Source organism: Topomyia yanbarensis, chromosome 2 (genome assembly GCF_030247195.1).
Source record: "Topomyia yanbarensis strain Yona2022 chromosome 2, ASM3024719v1, whole genome shotgun sequence".
Lineage (NCBI taxonomy): Eukaryota > Metazoa > Arthropoda > Insecta > Diptera > Culicidae > Topomyia > Topomyia yanbarensis.
In genome coordinates this window covers 189018892-189043552 of record NC_080671.1, presented here as the reverse complement: position 1 = coordinate 189043552, position 24661 = coordinate 189018892, and the positions used below count along the sequence as shown (strand labels likewise).

The window sequence follows — 24661 nt, the reverse complement described above, 5'->3', positions numbered from 1 at the left end:
AAAACGTTAGATTGATACAACTAACCTGGGTTGGTTTCTAGGTTCTCAATCGAAAACGACATAACTAGAGTGCTCTATGTTCGTCCGCATTTTTTTGACAGGGCTGTCGTGCCATCTGGTGGTCGACATAGAGCGTTAAGATCGCGAATTTTGCAATTCCCGGACTATTGAAAATCTGACAACACTGGTGACGCTTTCCGAAGCGATCGTCGCCCGTTGCTCATTTTATATTTTCATTCATTCGCAGTTTCCATGTTCGTTGGATGAGACGTATATGCGAAGTTTGTCTAGTTGCGTATTAAAAACCATTTTTTATAAATCGTTGAATGGTGTAGATTACTGTGCTAATTTTCAGGATTTCTAGCGGAATAAACATTTTTTTGAAAAGTGTATCGCCGGACGTGTAAAATTGGCATTGTCAGTTGCCGAAAATAAGGTAAATTTGCATATTTTTTTATTTTGGTAGGCCGTACTGCCATTCGGCATGAATAGAGTTGAAAGAAAAATGTGATTGCGGTCGGCCATCTTTAGCGAAAACGTATTTTCTTCCTGTAGATTCCAAATCGAATGATTTTACATATTTTTGTGCTCTGCTTCTTATATAACTCCATAATATACAAATATTGTTTAGAAAGAAACTTCTGTGAAAATTATAGAATTTTTGCTAACATTTTCATTACTGTTCCGGAAATGGAAATGATTTTCCATGGATCGATAGAGCAAGCCCTGTAACCAAGGCTTCCTGCGTGGTTAGTTTTTTATGTTTTGTTTAACAACAAAAGTGATTGTGACACAACAAAACTGAGCCAATAGTTTGTTGTAAGTGGAGAGGATATTAGTTACAAAGCGGTTTAGTAAGTATGAAACAAATGTTGCTGAAGCTTGCTTTTAACCTTTCTGTCAACCGGGAAAAACGATTACACACGAACAACTGTCTTAAGATTTCGGGTGAAAACTAATCTGCATCAATCGTGGTCACGAAAACTGTGTATCTCTTTTTGTCCCCTGTAGATAAAGAAAAGAAAGTGCAGATTCTTTCGGAAAAGCACAAACAATGCCCTCGCCCCAGCTGGATGCCAGTCTGGTGGAGAAGGCCATCGGATTCCATGGGTTACCATTACAAAAAATCTGGGAAGGCGAACGGGGAGATGCCGACTTGCCCAGCCTTGGAATTATTAATCCGGACTATGCGATCTATCAGTCACGCCAGAAGACGCTCACCTTTCACGACCGTGCCAAACGATTCAAATTGCACCAGTTTATTTCAAAGAAGGCCGATATCCTGTATAGTAGTGCATTAACGGAAACTATGATACGAGATCGCATAGAACGAAAACGTGTCGGAGAATTTCAGCAATGTGAGTATCCTCATTTTGACCGCCGTTCGTGGTGGCATCAGGCTGAAATGGAATGTTAATGAATGTTTACGGTCTTACTTTTCAGATGAAAAGTTTATCATACCACCGCTCGACGCGTTTATGGATTCGGATGTAAATGACAAAATTACCCACTTTTTAGAGGTATTTAGTTGGAAATGATTTTTCTATAAAACAGCATATAATGAGACTCAAGAAATGCTCCAAACATAAAAATGTTCGCAAATCATTAAGATTTTCATACTTTTCAATTGTAATTTAAGACCACGATGCCAGGCGATGTCGTGTATGGAGTCGTACTCAATAGATCCCCACAAGGAGTAATATTCAAAGTGCTTTATTCGCTTGGGAATACCTGTTGTTTCATCAATACCAGCTCGATTAAGGTCTGACTTGCTAATAAATTCTAACAATAACTCGAACAAAGAAACAATGCTGACTGTACTTGGGTGCATATTCTAGGCGTACGTGGCCAATAATTATTTGATACCAATAACCGATCGCAATGGTGCCCCGAGGAATTTCACTGCCAACGATTTGATTTGCTGTGAAGTGGCCGATGCGCAACCGGACGCAAGAAAACTTATTTGCACTATGCAGCGTAGCATCCTCAGTCGTTCGCCGGGTTCAATAAATTATGGAGTTATCACGGCGGAGGATTTACCGTTGGCATACAAGTAAGTTAAGTTCCAAGGTGTCCAAATAAGTTTGCTCAAAATAAAATCCGATTCCTCAATTCTAGTACGTTGTACTCATTCCGCGAAAAATAAAGTGCAGGCGTTTTGCACGATGGGAAATGGCCGATGACAGGTCAAACTAAGAGACCAAATAATCATTCTTTTAGTGAGACTGTTCGCTTGGACTTATTTAAGACTAAATTGGCCGACACGAGCATTCAACGTCCAAACTAGAAAAAATGCATCGAATCACATATGTGTCGGAAAAAATTATGTCTATTGACCACAAATATTCTCGTCCATTTTCTCTGTACTACGTATAGTTTTGCAGCAGCGAAGGAGGGAAAACCATACGAATACTATTTGCGGAAATCACCTTCCTTCAATGATCCCCGTGGAGTGGAAACATTGATGCAAGAGTTGGGTCTCAGTGGAAGCGAGTTCTATTCCAACATGTCTGGTTTGAAGGGGAAATTTCCCCAGGCCGAATACGCAGGTGAACTACGGAACACTCAAGCCAGCAAGTGGGCCTTCAGGTAAGCTATAGTATGTGGAAATCTTCAACAGAAAAATTTTATTTTATTTTCTGTTCCCGCAGGTCCGTTGCGGAAGGTATTGAGCATTTTAAGGAAGGACGTCATTCGGAGGCGTTCCAGTGCTTAAACAAGGCGCTTAGCATAGATGCGCGAAATGTGGAAGGATTGGTGGCCCGCGGGGCATTATACGCAAACAGTGGTTCGTTTAAGAAAGCCGTTGATGATTTTGAGATGGCACTAAAAATCAATTCGTCCCATGCTAATGCGCGGAAGTACATGGGCGAGACATTGGTTGCACTGGGTAGAAGCTACGAGGAAGACAACCGTCTAGACGAGGCTAAGAAAGCATACCAGGACTGTTTGAATATTATTCCTCACCACGAGGAAGCACAGAATTCGCTGGAGTTTATCAAAACGAAGACGTTCTCCAAACAAATTGTGGCACCCAACGAGTTGGAACTGCCAGGTAAGGATTATTTCGGGGGTCAATTTTCTACGGCACGATTTCTTTACCCTCGCTTAGCTTTTAAACCAGGTTTACCGGTGCGATAAACGTGGTTTAAACGTTAAGCGAGGGTGAAGAAAACGGCCATAACAGGCAAAATGTTTGTCTGTAGTACCGTGTCACGATGTCAGGCACACTGGGGACATCCATATATCACGTGGACAATTTAGGGGTGGGTAGTTGTCACGAGAAGGTCCACGCTTGTCCATGGGAAGGCGGGTGGGGTATTGAGAATAACCACGTAGTCTTCATTACATTTTTTCTCTTTTATAAAAAATCAAGTAAATTTGTTTCGCCCTTGGTATGAGCACCCATCTTTTTTTTCAAGATTTAAATATAGTCAAGATTTAAATATAGTCATTGTGTATGATGGTAACTACCATAAAAAAATCAGAGGAAATTGTACGAAACAAAATCCGAGAAAAAAAAATTCTGCCTGACACAGGCCTGAGGTTAAAAATGAAGGTTTTTTTGTCCACGTGGTATATGAACGACCCTTTGACAAATTGATTGGGTGAGGATGGAAATCAGGGTTTGGTTTGTGGATTCGAATATCTAGCAATCGATCAAAAGCAACTTTATGCGAAAGTATAGAGAACAGTTTTTACATGCATTGTTCGTTCTTCCCGTGTATAGTAGGAATTTTAACTTTTCACTGAAACTAAATAAGTTAGCCATAATAGTACGCCTGCAATTTTTTTAACTGTGTAATATCCTTTTTCATTTAAATAGCGCGAAAATAATTCCAAATTTTTGGCCAGGTCTAAGAAGTTACTGTTCAATGGCTCCTAGGTAAAGTTACATTACCTTCACAGATGTTGTAGAAGACGTGCAAGCTCTTTTCAATTTTCCATTATGAATGAAATCCAATAATAATGTTAAGGGGGAAAAGATAATTTTCATTTTAACCCTTTATATCCTACGCAGAACTATCCACCGTTTAACGCGTATTTACTGTAGAATTTTGACATCTAACGACTTTATTAGTGCAAACACTACACCTCGTATTTCTTTGTGAAACAGGATAGATGCCAATTCTTGTCATTTTATTTATAAAAATCCGAAGAAATGTGTAAAATTTATTTCTTATTGTTTGTATTTAAGCGTACGAATTTTTTTGCATGAAATGTTTTTATTCTCGAAACCATTTTAAGCGTTGATTTTGTGTTTCCCTTAATCTTTGATACATTTTTTAATGGAATTGAAGATATCACTGCATTTGGCTCACTTTAGAAAACCCTGTGTTATAATGGGTTAGAGCTATTCCGTTTTTCCACATGAAATATTTTACTTTTAGCAGGGGGACGCTGTCCAGCAAGTATTTCGTAACCAACATCTTCTGGACCGAAACCAATTATCATTATAACACTTCACTAAAGATGCATTACAAGTATTACCAACGACTAGTTCACGAGACATTTTAACCCTCTTACTCTATATTCCCTTTTGGGGGTGAACTAACCAGATAACGGGGTCCAAAGTTCTGGACCAAGGGAAGAGATGTTGGGTACACACAAAATATGTATCGTTCGACAGCCACAGCCTACCTCTGACTTTTAGTGTAGTAAAAAATAAAGACATTGAAAGTAATGTATCCAATAAAAGAACAGCCTAGTTTTGTATAGAGTGCTCATATATTTTTTTAAAGCTTTGCTGTTATGAGGCAAACTCTCAAGTAACACGTTAAGACATAAAAGTTTTCTATTAAAATACATTTTGAGGAGAAGAGGACGAACTCTTCTTCATCCACCTTTCTTATTGACACTTGACAGATAATTACAAAGAAAAGTATTCTCTCATGTATTACCGTGATATGTTCCCAACGATCAACGCTCCAATCATATGTTACTCGAGAATTGCTCTCCTTCAATACAGTGAAGACCCGTTTTTATCAGCCCCCGATCTTATCAGCTTTTTCAGACGATTTTGTTAGCCTCATGAAAAAATATTTTAAGAGCGATTCCTTTCTGCAGCATACTTTTCTTGTCTTAAGGATGCAAAATTAAAAAAAAATCATTTTTTTAAAGTTTGCACTGGAACATGCCTTTAAGGGAAATTTATACTAAATAATCGGAAAGAGTTACGGGGCTACATCTAGAGACTTCAGAAGAAGAAACACATTTTTTCTTTCTTTTAATTAACCGAAGCTGAGAAGTCCGAGCGCTGTTACCGGACTTCAGCTCACTTTTAACATTACGGCTAAAATATTGTTCATCCCTACATGTTAGTTTAAGCAATCACCATTGGGGGCCAAGATGCCTGTTGGTGAAGGTAGAACAAATAAACAAAAACCGGTCGTCACTTTTTGTATCTTTCTACAAATAACAAGCAATAGGGGGTTGTGAATGTGATGGACTGATTATTAATGGTTGAAAATTTTTTCTTGATTTTTCCGGCAAATGATGTCGTTTCTTCAAATAATTCAGTGATTTCAAGAGTAGAAATCCACCGAATAGTACCATTCGACTTTCAGCCGAATACCGAATATTTAATGTTTAATTACTCGGTGTACCGTATATTCGGCTTAAATCAAAATCGGTTGGTATTCGGCCCGAATGTTCGGTCGACCGAATACTTGGTCGACCGAATATTCGGTGCATCTCTATTCAAGAGCTATTCATGGTTGTACATCATCGACTGTTTCAAACAAATCGTTAAAATTTGCTTCTGTATTCTTTAAATTCGACAGATACGACGCATAGTCACGAAATCGTTTTATTTATATGTTACCACAAGAGAAAATGTGATGTCACAACCTTTGGCCACTTTTCGCTTTTCAAATTTGACAACTTCACCACACATAGAAAAATTCTCCCACCCTTCATATATCACCCTGGAGGGACCCATAAGATATGAAGAGCGAAATGATGTCCAGTATCAATATCTTGGCTCAAATCGCATTTTTCTTTACATAATTACGTTCATTTAACTCACCTTTTCGAACCGTTTCCCAGTTGGATATCACCCAAAAAGTTTTAAACACTATCGATTACTCGCTGAATCTCGTAACCCGAGACATTCTTTCGATGTACTAAACCGAGTTTTTTATAATTTAGAGGTCCACGGTTATTTCCCGTCTAAAGTAGTTTTTTGGGGTTTCTTGATTGATTGATTGGGTTGATATTTTAACATTTTTGTCTCCGGTTTTTGCTGGAATCTGAATAGTCTGGTGCGTTGATTTCGCTTCAATCAGTGTCTGATCGTGCTTCCATATTTTCAGATTTTGTTGTGAGAGATGCGTTAGCGTTCCCAGCAGATTCTATGGTGTGTCAATTGCGTTCCTTACACTGAATCCACCCAAATGAACATTTTTACGTAATGCAAAAAAATAGCAAATAAAATTGATAAAACCTTGATAACCCGGCTAGAAATGATTTAAAAAAAAACCTGATTGCAACCAAAAGCGGTACTTCCAGTGGATTCTACTACTCCATAGTGTGCCATGCATTCTGTAGTTAGCTTTATGGCATATTCGTTTTTGACAGTGCACTACACCGGTCTAGTCGGTGTTACACTCATTCAAACTTGGGTGTAATCAGTCTATCTCTTTCTTTGCACTACACCGGTGTAGCAACAAGAAAAAACGAAAACGTCATTAGAGATTCGGATTTCATTTTTTTCGAACCCGAACCCGAGAGCTTGTAAATTAAAAAAAACTCGAACCCGACCCGAGCTCGAATATTTTAAAATTAAAAAACCCGAACCCGCGAATTCCAAAATTTGAAAGCCCGAAACAGAAAATTTATAATTTGAGAAACCCGATCCGAACCCGGCTTGTTAATACGGAGAATCAACCGATGATTTATAATTTTAGGCATTCGAGCTGGATCCTAAGCTCACCTAAGAATTATAGAATCACTCGAACCTGTAACATCATACGCGTCCAGTTATATCTGCCTATGGCAAAACGAATTACGAATTGGCGAGTGGAATTCGCCTTTATATTTACTATTATTGTACGTCGCATTTGTAATGTTCTAAGAAACTTATAAATCGTCGATACCTTAACTGGAAAGTAGGAGAAATCGGCGGCTAACTCCTGGGGAAACGAAAAGCTTAAGGCTCAAGTTACCTATTTTGAGCATGTGTTAGAATTGAACGCTTGGTAGTATGCGTAGGAAAAATTGTGTTCAGCTTTGCCCCCGGTTTATTCATTTAAACATTTTCAAAACTCTAAAAGAAGATTATCAGTCGATTTATTAAATCATCACGATTCAAATCATGCAAAATAGCTGCTGAAAAAATCTTCGGCTTGGCTGAATGGTGCTTTTGAAAAAGTGGCTGTGGTTTTTTTCACTGCGCAGTTGTGTTGCGTGCCCCGGGACAGTGTGGTGATATGACAAAAAATCACCGCCACTTTTTCAAAAGCACCATTCCGCCCGGTCAATTGTTTCTCCACCAATTATTTTGCATGATTTGAATCGTAATAATCTAATGAATCGATTGATTATCTTCTTTTAGAGTTTAATAAATGCTTTACATGGATAAACCGGTGACAAAGATGAACGCATTTTTCCAACGCTATCAAGTGTTCAATTCGTTTAGACGCTCACCGAAAGTTCTTTGAACCTTAATAATAACATTTTCCAACCACCTTCCTCGTTGTACTTAACCAAAATTTCTAATTTTTAATCGAAAATCATTCCTGTAATAGTACTTTTGTATAATTTATTACATGTATCAAACTAAACTATATTAACTGGCAACTCGTATTCGACAGTTTACATGATGTCACCCGCGTTACTGGTTAGTACGGTCAAACTTGTGTCGAAAGGGGTCAATCAAGATTCTCTGACGCATTCTTGATGTCACATCTTTAGCGTTAGGACGATCGTCTATGACGGGGTATATAATATCTTTTATGTTTCAGATAGTCGATATGCGCGCCAGTAGAGATGCTTCGACATCTCCAATGGAGTTTTCCAAACGACTCCAAACTTCTATAAATCCACAAAAGGCTTGAATAGAACATTATATTTTTTACGATCAATTCTTTAAGATCGTGGAAATTTATGTGTTTGCATGAAGGAATCCGGATCATAAAACGGCCTTAGCCCGGGGAAAATCCGACAGAAAGTGCTTGTTTCGTATATCGTCGCTGTTAAGCTATCTTACGACAAACGCCATTTTGGGGTAAACTGAGTTATATATGCCACATTCTGCTTGGTTACTGAGATATAGCGAGGAACGCGCCACGAAATTTTTATTTTTTTTTTTGCTTCAAATGACTGTGCTTGGAGATGTGGTGGATTGGCTCTCTTGTTGTATAACATTTTTTATGTGTAAAACTATCCGAGGAACATAATGGCATAATCATCTTTCAAATAAAAATGCATGAATTGTGAGAAAAAATGCAGTTTTTAAGTTTTAAACTGGAAATATAGCATATTTGGCAACACTATAACCAAAAATAACTATTAGGTTCTTTACTGAAACAGGTAACCTCACTTTTCTTGACAGTTCGATTGTACTGTTTACATGGACTTAGAAAAATTGGTGGACGACTAGAATCGCTCGAAGCAAATCGTAAAGAATTTCTCTAAGTCCATGTAGCGAACTGTCAAAAATGAACACTCAGTTCATTTGTGACGTCAGCGTAGAGTATTCAATTGAGTTCTACAAGATGACGACACGAATGAACTCATAATGAATGGAGTTCATGTTTGACAATTCTCGGTGGTTTGTTTACTCTGTCAGTTGCGTGAGTTCGAGTGCAACGGGTGCTCATCTATTTCATTCGAACTCACGTAACCCTCATGTAAACAAACCACCGAGAATTGTCAAACAAAGTTCATCCGGCTCATTTTGTGGGGTTATGTCGTTTGGTGTAAAACCTAATTTTTTTTTCTAGATTTCCTGATTCATTTCCTTCACAATGCATCTAACCGATTGTTTATAGACCAATTTAAACCAAAAATGAGAATAAAAGTTTAAGAAAGAAAATTTTCCATGCACGATAATGACACGCCTATGACACGTGTGAGTGCGACTTTTGTTTACATTTATAGTAAAAACTTGCAACATAATCAACCGATTTTCGTAATATTTGAGAGATTAATACAGAATAGATAGAAGTATCAATGGCCTTTTTTGAATTACTTTTACCATTTATAAATTTCAAGATATTCAATCTCAAACTTTAAAAATCGTTTTTCTCGAACTGTGTTAAATGGCGCTTGTCATAAGGTAGCACAACAGCGACGATATGAATCACTGATTTGATAGTGGCACTAGTGTACCATTTCCGTATGAGTGCCATCGTTGTTTGTGATGGTACACATGAAACAAGCATTTTCTACAGATTGTCCCAGGGCTGGGCCATTACATGATCCGAATTCCTGTATGAAAATACACGAATTTCCACGATCTCGAGGAATTGATTGCAAAAATACTGTGTGTTCTCTTCAGCACGTTTTGTGTGTTATGAACGCTATTAGTGGATCTAGCGCCGGTACTACATCATTCAAATTTATCTCTTTAGAGATTTACCGCGTCCTTCATTTGCTCTCAGGCTATTTGGTAACCCTAGTTAAACCAAGGACAGCCAGAAACCTAGCGGAATGGTTTCTGTCAGAGGACTCGGTGCCTGGCGAGATGTTGAGTCAAATTCAGTTTTTCGTCATTTATATCAATAATTATCATGAAAAATGAATCGCGTAGAGATTTTATATGCGAAGCAATTATTGTTGAATGCTCTCTCACGAGTGCTCGTTAAAAAAATAAAAAAGTGCAGTTTGCGAATCTGAAGCGGAGAAATTTTATACATGAATAAAAAATACAATATTTGAGTACCTGAAAAATAATACGAATTCTAGTGATTCAAATGTGGTAAAATTTAGTACGGTTGTATGTGTAATCCTTTCGTATCGCGAAGTCAAGTTAATTACTACAATAAGAGACTGGGTGTTGTTTAGGTTAAATGTAGGCATGTCTCGCATTTTCAAACATACATGAACAGTAAGAAGTATGTTCAGAGTAGTTTTGCTTGAAAAACCTAGTCAATACCCCAGTTGAGAGATATTCACAGGATCATGGAAATTGAAAATGAATGAAAAATGATTGAGCACCTTGGCTGTTCGATTGAACGATGCAACGATCCGTTGCGCTTTGGACATAGTAGGGCATGATGAGCTGCATGAGGGTATGCATGACCTGTCGAAAATTAGCAGCTCTGCTCCAACCCCGTCTAACCCTGTTTAATTTGATAAGCATATGTTTGTAATGAGAAAAATATATATATAATGAACAATTTTCTTTTCTAGAGGAGAAACATAGATAAATCAATGACTGCGTTTGAATGATGTTACCAAATAGAGGGTACGAACCATTTTGAAATTTGAGCACAACCTCTTAAGAACTTTGTTTTCCAAAGGACAGAAAATATCGAAGAAAAATTTAACGGTTGTGAGCAGTAATCAAGTGTCTAGATGGAACTTTGACAAACTTTTAATAATGTTAACGATCGATCGCATTTTGTTTTTCGAAGCAATATACAATTTCAATATGCTGTAGAATGTCAATAAGACTAATGTGAAAAAACGACGGACATTTGGCAATCACAGAGTTGTCTAAATTTTTTCGTCCATTACTGCGTCGGTGCGGCTTAGGCTCTCTGATCGATGCACGATTGAAATTTTTGAAGATCTTCCTTAGCAGATAGCAAAAACCGTTTAGAATGCAATGCACGTACAAATCTCGAATGGCCGCAGCAGGACCCTACTGTTGAATGATGTTTAAAGAAATTTTTCTGCGCAAAATCGTACAATCCTAAAAAGTACTAGCAGCTAGGGCGGGTGTCGCACATTCGACTTGTGGCGTATTCATTTATGGCGTAATGCTTACTAAACTAATCGTCAAACGGTTCCGTTCACAGTTTTGAACATCCCCAAACCGACGCATCACGATCGTAGTAAGCAATCAAATACAACCAGCAAGCAGGAACCGGACACGTCCGGTGTCAGTGGATTGAAACGCGATGGATCGGAATCCCGGAAGGACAAGAAGAACGTCAAGAAACAGGAGAAGAAGAAGCGCCACAAGAAACAACAAAGCAGCTCGAGCGAGTCCAGTGAAAACTCTTCCGGTTCGAGTGATTCGAGCAGCGGTTCGGAAAGCAGCAGCAGCAACTCTTCGTCAAGTTCAGGTATGTATCGATTTTTCATCTTTTTTATAGTGAAACACGATGCGCTTTTCAGCTGGTTTAACAGGGTCGTGAATGACCATAGAGGGATGGCCAATAGCAAATCAAAGGAAAAAAATTGGATTTAAGCAGCCAATCCACATATCTTCGTTGTCATTTCCTTTGATGAAAAATTGTTACGACTTGTTTCCTTTCTACATCACTGTCCGTATGTTTTAGGTTTGAAAAATTACTTTCAAATGAAGGATGATTATATTTTGTTGTCACTAGAAAAGATTGAAATGAGGATACTTGTTTTTGTATGAAAGCCGTCGCAAGATTGCGCATGCGAAGGAATATAGACCAGTCGGTCACAGAGCTAACCGCAGAACGGAGTATTGATTTCCAAAACAAAATACAACCGAATGCATAATATACCGGATTTGATACGGATAGTTTGAGACAATCAGCGCAATTGAAGGTGGTTACAGCTGCGAATGCAAGCATATTGAAAATGATTTTCACTTAATTTTCCGTAATTTCCAAGCGAGAAACTTGCTTTGTTTAAAATGGTTGATTTTGGGACAGTATTCTCATTAAAAGGAATTCACTTTCATTTACAGATTCGTCAAGATCGTCTCGGACAAAAAAGCGTAACAAGCGGAGCAAAAGTGTGAAGAAGCTGAAGTCGCTTTCTCCACTCAGCAAACGTATGGCGGCAGGGATGGGCAACGATAGTCGTGCCACCGATGGATTGTTTGTGTTTGGCAATCACTCTGCAGCAACAGGGCAGGCGTCCGCTGGGGCGGACGAGTATGAACAGAAGGTATTGTTTGCAACGTGCTCATTAGTCAACCTTATTCTAACAAGTTTCCATTTCTAAGGTTCGTAAATTTCTCGATATACCTCGTGATGAGGATAACTACGAAGAGAAGGTACGCCGATTTGTAGCAGAAGCTGCAAAGTATCAAAAGGAGCGAAAGGCGCAAGAGGACAAGACAAAGAAGAAAAAGAAGAAGGATGACAAGAAGGCTAAAAAGGACAGCAGAAAGAAGCGCAAATCTGAGGACAAGAAAAAATCGAAGAAAAAGGATAAAGATGACGATGTATTGAACAATGACAAGCTTAAGGAAGCACTAAAGTAAGTATTGTAACTGAAACATATGCTATTCAACTTCGTTAGACGTAGTGTATGGGAAAGAATAGTTTGTTTAATTCCTGTATCTTATTCTTCCTTCCATTTAATCAGTTGCAAACTGGAGCAAAAAAACTCACTTTTGTCTACTCCGGTTTGCACCCAGAAGAAGTAATTTAAACAGTAGGGAATACAATAATGACTTTCCCCTGTTTGCTCCAGAGTTCCTCCTAGTACTGGTACAAACCTTATTAAACTTTCAATCTATTTTCCACACTAGATCTTGATTTATCATCTAAGATGTCTAGTCCATTATTGACAATGTTACATATCTCCGAATTGCAGTGCATCGCTCTCTCGTGGACTAATTTTTAAAACGGGAATAGGAGTTTTTTACCCTAGGTTTTGACTCATCTCCAAACATCTTTTATTTAGAAACGGAAGGCAATTTTGAGGCGTCAAAAAATTGGTTTTAATAACAGAAAAAAAAATTAGCTATTCAAATTTTGCCAATTGTTCTCAGCTATTTATTCAACCAATACATTTTTTAAATTTCTTTGCATTCTCATTTTCAGAATCTTCGAAAACTTCCCCGTTCTCGATGAACTCGGCTCGAAGTTATCCGAATATTATTCAAAAAAAGAAAACGCTGGTGCGGCTGGTCCTAGTGGTATAGCGAGCGTTGTGTCATCATTGCTGAGCAAAAGCTCTAAGAAAGAATCGTTGAAGATGGACAAATCGATAGAACCTAAAGTTATGATGAAGCCAATCGAACGCCAGGAAAAAGACGGTAAGTGGCGCATGTTGTTCAACAAAGATGAAAGATCCACCAAGGAGCCTCCGCCTCAGGCAAGACCTGCCGTCCCAAAGCAGTATGCATTTTCGAATGAATCGGACGAGGAAAGTGGTGCACTTGGAGTGTTTCAGATGCAACAACACCAGCAACATTTACAACAAAAGTCCAATCAGAGAATAGTTCGTTACGAAGAAAAGAACAGACGCCCACAACAAAGTCAGGAAAAGCAAAAAACTTCCGTGTCACAAATGGCTCCAGTCAAATCTGGCCCAGTTGTGCTGGATAAGTTTGGCAATTTCAGATTGGCAAACGCCGATGATGCCAAACCGCCGGAACCTACCGGGCCGCCGCGTCGATCGCGAAGCAGATCACGTGGACGTCGGTATGGCAGTTCAAGTCGATCACGATCACAAAGTTTAAAACGTCGATCCCGTTCGGGAAGTTTCCGGCGTCGCTTCAGCCGTTCAAGATCAGGTTCTTTCAGTCGGTCTCGATCACGGTCTTACTCACGAAGTCGATCTCGTTCACCTAGTTTCGAGCGACGTCGATTTATTGAAAATCGCCGCGTTTTTCGTGGACGAGGTCATTTTTATGATCGTCCTTACAATAATCGTTTTAACAATTATCACCACAGGGGTGGTTTCATGAATCGCCGAGGTGGTTTTCAAAATTTCCGAGATAATTATAATCGTGGTGGGTATCGTGATCGACCTTTCCGGCCTCGGTTCCGCGGTGGTGGTGGACATTATAGGTTCCAGCAGCGATCGTACAGCCGCAGTGACAGTAAGTCTCCGGATCGCATTCCAGCAAGCCCGAACAATCGCCGTCGGGCAGACAGAGATCGCTCACGTTCCAATAGCAATGATAACGGGCGATCAAGTGAGCGTGACTCTCCAAAACCTAAGGAACGCGAATTTTCAAAGACGAAAGATAAGAGAGAAGACAAATCTAGCGCAGAACCGGAAACGAGTCGTTCGCTGCAGGGGACCGATCAAGAACGATGGTCAGATACCGAAAAAGATCCTCCTCCACCTGGAGCAGAAGAAGCCGCCCTTGCTGATTTGCAACGAATAATGGAAAAAGCTCGCAAAGATAGGAAAGACGAAACTGCGAAGAAATCAAATGACTCATAAATTCTATAGATTTTAATGTTTTTAACATTTGGAATGATTCACACAAAAGCATACGCATTGAAATAAAAACTATTACGCATATTATTCGTATGATGCATCTGAAATTGTTTCCATAATATAGCAACATACAACAATAATACATATTGAAAAATGAGCAAATTAATTTGTTAGTTATCCGAAACGTTCCACTAATATCTTGTTTCAGCTGTCGTTCCCGAGACGATGTCCGCATGTTTTAGCGGCAACCGGAACACATTTTCTTGGAGCAGGTATAATCGCAGGTAGGTATAGCATAGTATCCTATTGAATACTTTACAGTGACGTCACAAATGAACTGAGTGTTCATTTTTGACAGTTCGCTTGTACTGTTTACATGGACTTAGAAAAATTCTTTATGAATTGCTTCGAGCGAATCTAGTCGTCCACAGATTTTTCTAAGTCCATGTAAACAGTACAAGTGAACTGTTAAGAAAAGTAAGGTTAACTGTCTCTGTAAAGAACCTAATTTTGATGCACCAATCAGGCAGCATAAACTACAGTTAACTCTCTGTATGTCGATATTGAAGGGACCATGGAAATTGTTTTGACTATGGTAATTCCATTTTAGTACTGTAGTACAGAGCTACAAATTTTCACCAGGTTGTTTTGAACTTGAAGGAAGAACAAATCTCAAACCATGCCCTACTATATTCAATGTGAGTATCTCTGTACTGGGATATTGACTAGGTTTTTCGAGCAAAACTGCTCTGAACATACTTCTTACTGTTCATGTAAGCTTGAAAACGCAAAATACGTCAATATACTGGTCTCTACAGTGCAGATGACAACTTTGGTTGGTGATGCATGTTTTCCCGGTCTTCCTGCAGGGTTATTTTTATTTGACATAAACAGCATCCAATTTACATAATTCTCGAGTACTTTTTCAAATGGACGTAAGTAACATTGAGAGCCTCTCTTTGTTTACTTTCTCTTTCGTTTATTACGACGTCATTACAACACTTTGTACTAATTTTCCAGTACATATCGAAAGCCGACGGTTTTTACTACAATATTATGCAAAGAGTAGAGTAGTAAATGTTGAAATGGCCAAGTAATGAACAGAAGAGAAAGACCTCAAAGAGAATCTCATTGTTACTTACGTCCATTTGAAAAAGTACTCGAGAATTATTTTCATTTTGGGTGTTGTCTTGATAGGCCAGATGTAAACAACCGTAGTTTTCCTATGTATGGTTGTTTATATTTACATAGGATTTATTTAAAAAAAATCGTTTTAGTATTAAAACGAATTTTTTTTTGAAATAATATTATGTATATTGGACCTAAAATTTATCGAATGGAACGGAAAACTATATATAGCTTAATGACCTAGGGGCAGATTACTTGTGATGCATTTTTAAAAATCACCGAAAATAAATGTATTTTTTCCATCAAAATAGAAATTCGTAATGCGTTTTGCGTTGCGTGTAATGTATTTTTCGTTGCGTGTAAGACGTTAAAACCCTACAAAAACAGCCCTACATTCAACAAAACATCGAACAAAGTGGATCAGCGTAGGACGATTGTTAAATAGTCTTTTCTGCGACGGAGTGCAAAGTTTTTTTTTTATCCCTTTATGGGCAGCTAGGGCCGAGGGTGGTGGCTAGCGGGTTTCATACATCCTTGACCTGACGGACAAAGCTATGGTGCCTTGAACACAGGCAACGCAGATCCAAGGCCATCATTGAAATGATAAGTTCTGCGTTTGAGATGTACTTCCCCCGGTTGCCAGACGAATACCTGTAATTATTACTTGTTGCTTTGTATGTATGAATCTAATGTTCAGTCCTGAGTGGTGTATGCGTGGAAGATGTGGTTTTTAGCGTTCGAGTCCAGGAGTGCATATCTGTCTGGGTTAGCGTGGGCGTTTACTAATTGTGTAATAGTGTGATCGCTAAAGGCTCGAGCATTTGAATGCTAGCGTGTCTCTAACTTTGCGTGCATAAATTCGATATTAGATTCGTGTGGCCATTTGCATATTCACGTGTATTTTTGAACCATCGCGCGCGGACCCTGAATATGATAATTAATTTTTAGTGTATGGTAGAGGAACGTGTTGTCTAGTGAATATGAGCATCATTCTTGATTGGTCCAACTGAAGGCATGAGTCTAGGCTGATCGAGAGTAGAGAATTCTGAATGTAGCCGGTCTATAATCGCGCGAGTGATGGGTTAATGCTTGAGACCGCGATTATAAAGTTATAGGTGCTGAAAAGTTCACTTAAGTAAGGGGGTGTTTTAATGTTGGCGAAATTGCGAGCGTAGGTGTGTGTGGATGATTGAAATTGTAATGTAAGTTCGCGTCTCGTCCTGTCGTGTCTGGGGTTTCCAGGTTACATGCATTCACCAGATGAGACTAGCTTATGTCAGCTTACTTGTGCACTGGTTTCGCAGAATCGAGGCGATCATCGAAATGATAGATCCTACGAGTGAATGCACTTGGCCCAGTCACCTGTCAAGCATTTGTGTATTTGTGTGTGTTGAGATATGTGTGGAGCCTGTAAATAATAGTTTAATACGGATAATATTTTATACGTCAAAACAAGAAATATGCAATATACTACTTACAGTTTGTTGATCGTTCCTACTTATCTGATTCCATCGAGTATGAGAATACATCTCCATTGTTCTAAAACTTGGCGACGTCTGATGGCAGAGAAGAATCATTGTTGGCAGCAATGTTGCTCCTCTTGGATTATGATCTCGAAAAGGTCATCACAAGAATATAACGCATGAGACCGAAAATAAATAAAAATAATATAAAGAGAAGAGTTAGTATTGTTATTGAGTATTACTAATATGCCGATTTTTTTCGAGAGTTGTCCTACTGGAGCTGTAGAGCTAATTCATTCAATTAAGGCATGGACCTAGACTTCTAGAATCGAGGATAGAGACTCCCGGACGTGTACGATTCATGAATGCGCGAGTGCGGGGGACTGTAGGTTCACGCTTGAGACCGCGCCCGAGTGATTACAAGTGCTAAGACGTTCATACTATTACCGGGATGTTATAATGCCTGGAAGAGCGCGAGTATAGATTGCGTGGATGGCCGCGAAGGGCTCAACCATTTTTATATTTGTCTGTCGTATGTATGTGACTTTGTGTGTATACATTCGATTTTTATGTAGTTTAGTGGATATGAGCACTATATCTTCGATTGATCCACCTGAAGGCATTGGACCTATGCCGCTAGGGGCGAGAATACGGGATTCCGGTCGAAACCGATTCATGATCGCGCAAACGCGGGCATTTGGAGGTTCTCTCTCTCGAGACTGGGATTGTTAATTTATAAGTGCCAAACCATTCACTCAGTCATCGGGGTGTTATACTTTTCACGAGATTGTGGGTGTGGTCGTGCGTGGATGATCGCGAAGGACTCGAGCGTTTGTATGTGGACGTTTTTGTCGCGTGTGCCAGTATGTATGCAACTTCGCGTGGACATATTATTTTTAGAAGCGTGTGGCCATTCGCATGTTCGCGTATTCTTCAATGATCGCGCGTGGACGTCTTGTCTAGTTTCTACCTCTATTGGTCCAACTAAAGACATGAATTTGGGCTACTAGGATCAAGGGCGGAGACCTAAGACGTGACCGATTTATGATTGCGCGAGCTTAGGTTCTTAGGTTCCAACGTTCACCTAATCAATCGGGGAGTTTGAATATTGGCGAGATCGCGGGCGTTCGCACTTGTGAACAGGTTTGTGTTATCGCGTAGGCCAAGTTTGTACGTTTGGAATGAGAGACTGTTAGTGTACATGAGCGAATAAGCAATTTGTGTTAGTTAATGTTAGCATGAATCTAATTGAAAATACAGCAACAAAAGAAGAGCGCCTGCAGAGAGAATTGGGCCCTAAACCCACATTGTATATTATTTGACCATGGCAGTGGATAATAAAGGTCGCCAAGTTAAGTACTAAAATTGATCACAATGTAGCTTAACTAAAAAGAAAATAATCGTATCCCAAGTTTCTGTGATATAATCACTGTAATACTGCTTTGGTGGAAAAGCCCCCGGACCGCATCAAGGTACAGTATCATGCCGAGGGAAATAGTCTTTTCTGCGACGGAGTGCAAAGTTGATGCAAAAATGGAAATTAAATGCATTTTTTCCAATTTGATTCAAATTTGTTATACATTCCTAGTGGTCTGCCCCTAGTTTCCTTATTATCGGATGTGTTCAAGAAATAGGAAAACGCCTTAGATTAAATTTCCTTGCTGATAGGAAGAGGGTTTTTGCACTTACATGTCCGCTTGTAGCTATGCTACTGTGCCTGATTCCTGTTCATCGCTAAACGTTAACGTTGGGTATGTCCAGCAAAAATAATCTATATCACCATCACGCCATAAAATGTTAAAAAAACGTGAAACGACTGAAACAATATTTAAGCATAGCATTTAGATAAGGCCTAGTAAAGATGGGTTTTATTGGTTTAGTTTTTAATGAATACTCACCCATCATTTTCATTAAATGTGATAATGATGATCGACAAATTGCGAAGATTTATTACTTTTTCACCAACACAGTTGTCAAATAGTTAGTACATATTCGGTGGTGCGAGTTTAATTGGTTCTTTTATTTTGAGTTCTTTGGCGAATAAAATTAAGTTCTGTGTTCTATGCGGGCCTCCGCGCAAGAATTAGACAAAAGCTATACAAAAGGGATTTCTTTCAAACAATGAAGAATTATAACTACTAATTTGCACATTTTGTAAACCATAGTTAAATTACTTTTATTTCATAAATTAATGTATTACTCATTCACTATTTCAACGTACTTTAATTTTCTTTTTATTAATTATGTTTTTATCACAATGGAATATACAGTCTCAATCAATAAGAATATAGTTGTGTTTCTTCCTCTTTTTTTGCATTATGTTTCGTTTAGTATTGTGTTTCTCGTAATTGCATTTTCTTCCGTTTTTATCAACAATAGTTTTGTTTATTCATGTATCTCTTTGAAGCAGCAAAATGGAGTCAGAAGCGATAATAACTAGATCTTTTTTTTTTATTTCTGTCTACAATGTACCTACAAGTTGTTTGCTTTTGCTCTTTGTTTCCGTTAAAAATAGAAATAACTAGTTAGATTCTACGTACAAAAAACGCCATCTTTTTTCGCTTGTTTTTTGCCTAATATGTAGAGTGTAAAAATCTAGTATATAATAAAAACTCTGTATACTGCACTAAAAGAAGGTTATTTCAAGAATAAAGATATCGTACAATTTGAACTTTGCTGAACGTAAAATGTTATTTGATTTTTTTTTCTCGTGCCTAGAATTTGCATTTATTTACTCATTCATGACGTAATTAGTGGGTGTGTTATTTATATATGCGTGGGTTTATCTGATGAATATGTGTGTATCGTGATGAACACCGGAATTTGTCTTGCTTCTGCTACCGAGGGAAACTACGAGAGCATGTTTTCTACAATTATTTGCCAGGCAAAGGTCGTTCGTTGCTCATTGCGGATCTTTCGCTACAGATTTGGTTGGTAGTGTGGCATGTCGCATGTTCGTTATTATTTAATTTTTTTACATATTTTGGTTTATTTTTTATGTTTTACAAATAATATTGCTATCAACTTGCTAAAATTTTTGTTATTGAAAAGAATGTAAGAATACATCAGACATAGAGGGGAAAAGGTAAAATTATAACAAATGCTAGTTTAGGGGGTAATTGCTGTCATTTGTCCATTTGTCGCCGTGAACACTGGTTATAATAGTAGTGTGGCCCATGATACTGTTAAGTTTACAGATATATCGATAGGAAAAATTGTAGATAATAGATGCTAAATATCATTTTTTTAAATAAGTATAAATGTTTGCGACATGCCAACAATGTCAAAACAAAACAGGTGCCTTAATGAAAGTTATCAAAAAAAATCAGTTTTCATCATAGTTACGCTGATTTCTTCCACTTTCCTGTCAGATGGGAGCACGTCATTTGGCATAAGTTCGTTTGGCATAAGTTCATTTGGCATAATGATCGTTTGGCATAATTTGAAATATACATTGAAATCTCTGTTATATTTAATGTCGACGCCTAATGTGACTACGCCACATCGCTTTAAGTATGGTAGTTAAACTAGTTGATAGCCCCTATGTTTGAGTAACCCGGGCAAACGAGTAGGTTGCTGGTGAGGGATAGCCGCTTCTTGACCCCTTGGTCTTGCGATATTTTCAAGGGCTATTTGGTATATTGATTCAAAGAACTGCTCATGATTGAAAGAAGTAATCAACCCCCAAGTTTGAGCAAACGAGTGGATCACCAGTTTACTTGCGAGCGCTATTTGGTATACAAATTCAAAGAACTGCTCATGTCTTAAAGAAGGAATCAATCCTTGTTTCTGGCAAATATGTATATGTGTATATTTGCCAGAAACGTAAGGGTTGATTCCTTCTTTCAGTCATAAGCTGTTTTTTAAATTTGCATACCAAATGGCCCTCGCAATTAAACTGGTGATATACTCATTTGTCCGTTTTACCCAAAATTAGGGGTTGACTCCTTCTTTCAAAAATGAGCAGCTCTTTTAATCTGCATGTTTAATAAGTTCGCTAGCAAAGTGTTGATTTGCTCGTTTGCCCGGATTACTTAAACATAAGGGTTGATTTTTCTTTCAAATATGAGCAGTTATTTGAACCTATATACCAATTAACCCTTGGCATCGTCGTATAACTGAGACCAAGGATCCGAAGCGGGATCCACCGGGTTCCGATGGTGCGTCGGCGGGCCCTCGCGAGCAAACCTGTGATCCACTCGTTGGCCCGGATTACTCAAACATAGGGGCTACCAACTAGTTCAAGTCCGACGGAGCGGAGCGATGTTGGACAGCACCAGGTTTAAAGCGATGTGGCGTAGCCACATTAGGCGTCAACGACTAGCAACAGAAAATTCAATGTATTATTTAAATTATGCCAAACGACCATTATGCCAAATGAACATTATGCCAAACGAACGTATGTGTCACCTACTGTTATGCTAAATGAACATTATGCCAAATGAACTTATGCCAAACGACGTGCTCCCCTGTCAGATATATTTTGCACTTCGTGGGATAAGTTTGCATTTCGTAGGTACACCATCCGGCGGGTGTTCAACATAGGGCTTAAAGGTGCGATACAAAGATATGATTGCAAAAAAAAACGTATCTATATTGATGAGATTTTACAAGCTTCTTAGCTTCGAGGATGACATCGACATCATTGGAGTTGATCGCAGCGCCATGGAAGAGGCGTTTGTCCCTTTTAAATGGGAGTTTGCGGTAATCGGACTGATTATAAACTCCGTCAAGACGAAATGCATGACAGCTGATAGAAAACGAAGCAGTCTGAAAGATTTTGGTTCCAAAAAGGAAAGAAAATGAGTACGATGCGAGTTTATCGACAAGTTGTTTCTTGGAACACTAGTGACATGTGATAACGACTTTCTGGTTTGCGTAGCCAGTAAACCAAATAGGGTAAAGACCATGCGTACAAGGTCTTTACCCTAGTTGAACGTGAACCTTAGAGTAGCGGGATAAGGAGTTCTTACCAACATTTTTGGCTTTTATATTTTGCTTTAAGGGGTGGGGGGGGGGGTCTAAGAGTTGCGCCGAGTTGATCGAAACTTTTGTATATTATACTACATCATTTCAATAACATTCTGTAATTTGTTCATGCAAACATACCAACTAGCGACTCGGCGACAAAGCTTTTTGTGGAACGTCTCTGTAAAAACACGGTTTGCGGTGTTATCTGCCATTCAAAAACTACTTGGCCGATTTGTTTAAAATTTTGCATACATATTCTACGTAAAAAATACCTAACCCCTACGTTGATTTTTTGGGATAATTTTTCAATTAAATTTACTCAAAAAAATGGTGAAATTTTTTCTTGAAAAATAGCGATTCTGCCATTTTATTAGTAAAAAAACCCTAATAATAATCTCAAAAACTCAACGTAGGGGTTAGGTATTTTTTACGTAGAATGTGAATGCAAAGTTTGAAATATATTGGTCAAGTAGTTTTTGAATGGCAGTTAACACCGCAAATCGTATTTTTCCAGAGACGTTCCACAAAAAGCTTCGTCACCGGGACGCTAGTTGATATTTTTGCATGAAAAAATTACAGAATGTTATTGAAATTACGTAGTAAATGTACAAAAGTTTCGATCAGTTCGCTTCACTCATCTTTCTAAAAAAATTTGACAAAGAAAACTGATTTTTTTTTACGCTGGAACTCTTACCTACCCCCAGCCCCTCCTTAAAATAAATTTTATATCAAGTAAACCAACGAGATATGTACGATCAGTTATCGCATATTTGATATTCTGCGAGATTTCTACTACCTTGGTTTATAAAGCGTGTTACGGTAGTTGATAGAAAAAACTGCTTACAAATTAACCCCCTAGTCTGATTTAAATTGCCCCTAAAGCATTAGCGACAAACATGTTAAGAAATGAAACATCAGGCAGTACCTAGCTGAAAGAAAAATCAAATGGATCGAAGAAAGATTAACTTTAGCCGGAATATGATGATTAGATTGACCTTCCCAAGCACTCCAAATTCAATGTATTCTTACTGGTTCTGGAAAATTTGATTAATTCTATCACGTAAAGGCAGATAATTACCACTGATATTTTGGCGTTACATGTACAATGAAATAGATTTGCTCTCAGTTCTCTGAGATGTTAAAGTAATTGGTTTCACAAACACTATTCAATACTTTTTTTTCTTCTGCTGATGACACGATATATCGATTGCTCCTTACAGATTAAACAAAATTCTCTGAGATCACTTGTTTGTTTTCTTCATTTGCTTCTATTTTTCATATATGCCACAGGAAGGTCCCTGCTAATATGTTGTTCCACTGTGGATGCTTAAGTACACATTATTTTTCTTTTTTTGCGGAAACGGCGCATTATTATTTTAAAATAATCGAAACAAAATTGCAATACTCGTAGCTTCTTGATCTTTTTTTTCTTATTGTCAAAAACTCAGCTCTCTTCGACTCCAACTCTCATTTTGGCCATTTTCGCTCCAGTAAGTTTGAAGCGGTTGGGTGCTGCGTTGTTCTTTTGCTGTTTTACACACATCCATTAGTATATGCAATGCATGGTAATGCTTGTGGCTAAGAAGAATACACACATACAATATGCTTTCATAAGGCAATAATGACTATCAGGAAGGATCTTTTCTGTGTTCGTTTCGTATTAGGATTAGATTTAGCTAGAACATGTAATAAGAAACCACGTTTGAATGGAAACCGATAAAAACACTGGATATAAAATAAATTAAGTATAAATAATAAATTGCGTCTATACTAGCTTGGTTTACGCGATTTGTTTGCTTCTCGTTATGACTCGATGCTCTTTTCTATTTACTCATAGTGATTAGACGCCTTAGTGTACAGGCGGATTCGTGGTATGACGATTAATTTTTCAAATCCAGGAAGTAAACTTACAATTTGAGGGTATAAAAAGCTATATTATTTATCATTTTTCTAATATCGCACTAATAATTGGGGTTACATATTAAACGATCGTTAAGCGTGAAAATAGGCTATAGCTCTCGTGTACTTATCGGCAATTCGAGTATCGAATATGAATTAATCGTAGTGCTGTTTTACTATTATTAGATATTCTCGTTCTTCGTCAAAACGTCTCTAAAACTAGTGATTAATAAAACTTCTACAAACTAAAACTAGAATGTTAACATACACGTATCTGAAACAAGGTAATAAGTATTTATATCGACAATTGTGAGTGTGCTTGCTGTTGTTCCAGTTCTACTTTCAAGCAACAATATGGTAATGTTCTACTATAAGTTAGTGGTTTTGAATGAGAAAACAAAAATAAAAAAAACAATACACATTTAAAAACCTTAAACAAAGACCATCACAGTAAGCAACAAAAAACTATAAAACTAGAAAAATTAATCGTCATACAATGGTATTTCCTCGATTTTCATTTGTGTTTGTGTGTATTACATTCTACAGACACACTAAATCTAGTAATCATTAAACACTCAAATCTAAAACCAATAGAAAAAAGTGCTCATTGAAAGTAAGAAAAAAATACAAAGGATACCGTCTCGGATGTGAATCGCGGGCTTGCTTTGCAGTACCAGAACAATGTACAGATTGTCACTGATTTATAATTTACAAATACCAAAAAAACACCAAAATTCAGGGATTTTCACCGTCTGTTTCAACAGATTTCTAAGCGGTTATTTTTGAAACTTGCGCTGTCACGGGTTGCTGCGATGCGCATAACAGTCCCATTGAGTTCTACAAGATGACGACACGAATGAACTCATGGTGAATGAAGTTCACGTTTGACAATTCTCGGTGGTTTGTTTACTTCGTCAGTTGCGTGA

General features: G+C 38.1%; 1 protein-coding gene across 1 annotated transcript; it reads left to right on the top strand.

Moving 5' to 3' along the window:
- The first annotated feature begins 252 nt into the window (after positions 1-252).
- On the top strand, positions 253-14361 carry LOC131682479 (tetratricopeptide repeat protein 14-like). Its single transcript, XM_058963967.1, has 11 exons — positions 253-436; positions 1012-1358; positions 1444-1520; positions 1640-1762; positions 1839-2053; positions 2377-2589; positions 2652-3055; positions 10968-11237; positions 11837-12039; positions 12098-12354; positions 12924-14361. Exons 2-11 carry the CDS (start codon positions 1055-1057, stop codon positions 14275-14277), a joined length of 3420 nt encoding a protein of 1139 aa, XP_058819950.1. The 5' UTR covers positions 253-436; positions 1012-1054; the 3' UTR covers positions 14278-14361.
- The last annotated feature ends 10300 nt before the right edge of the window (positions 14362-24661 follow it).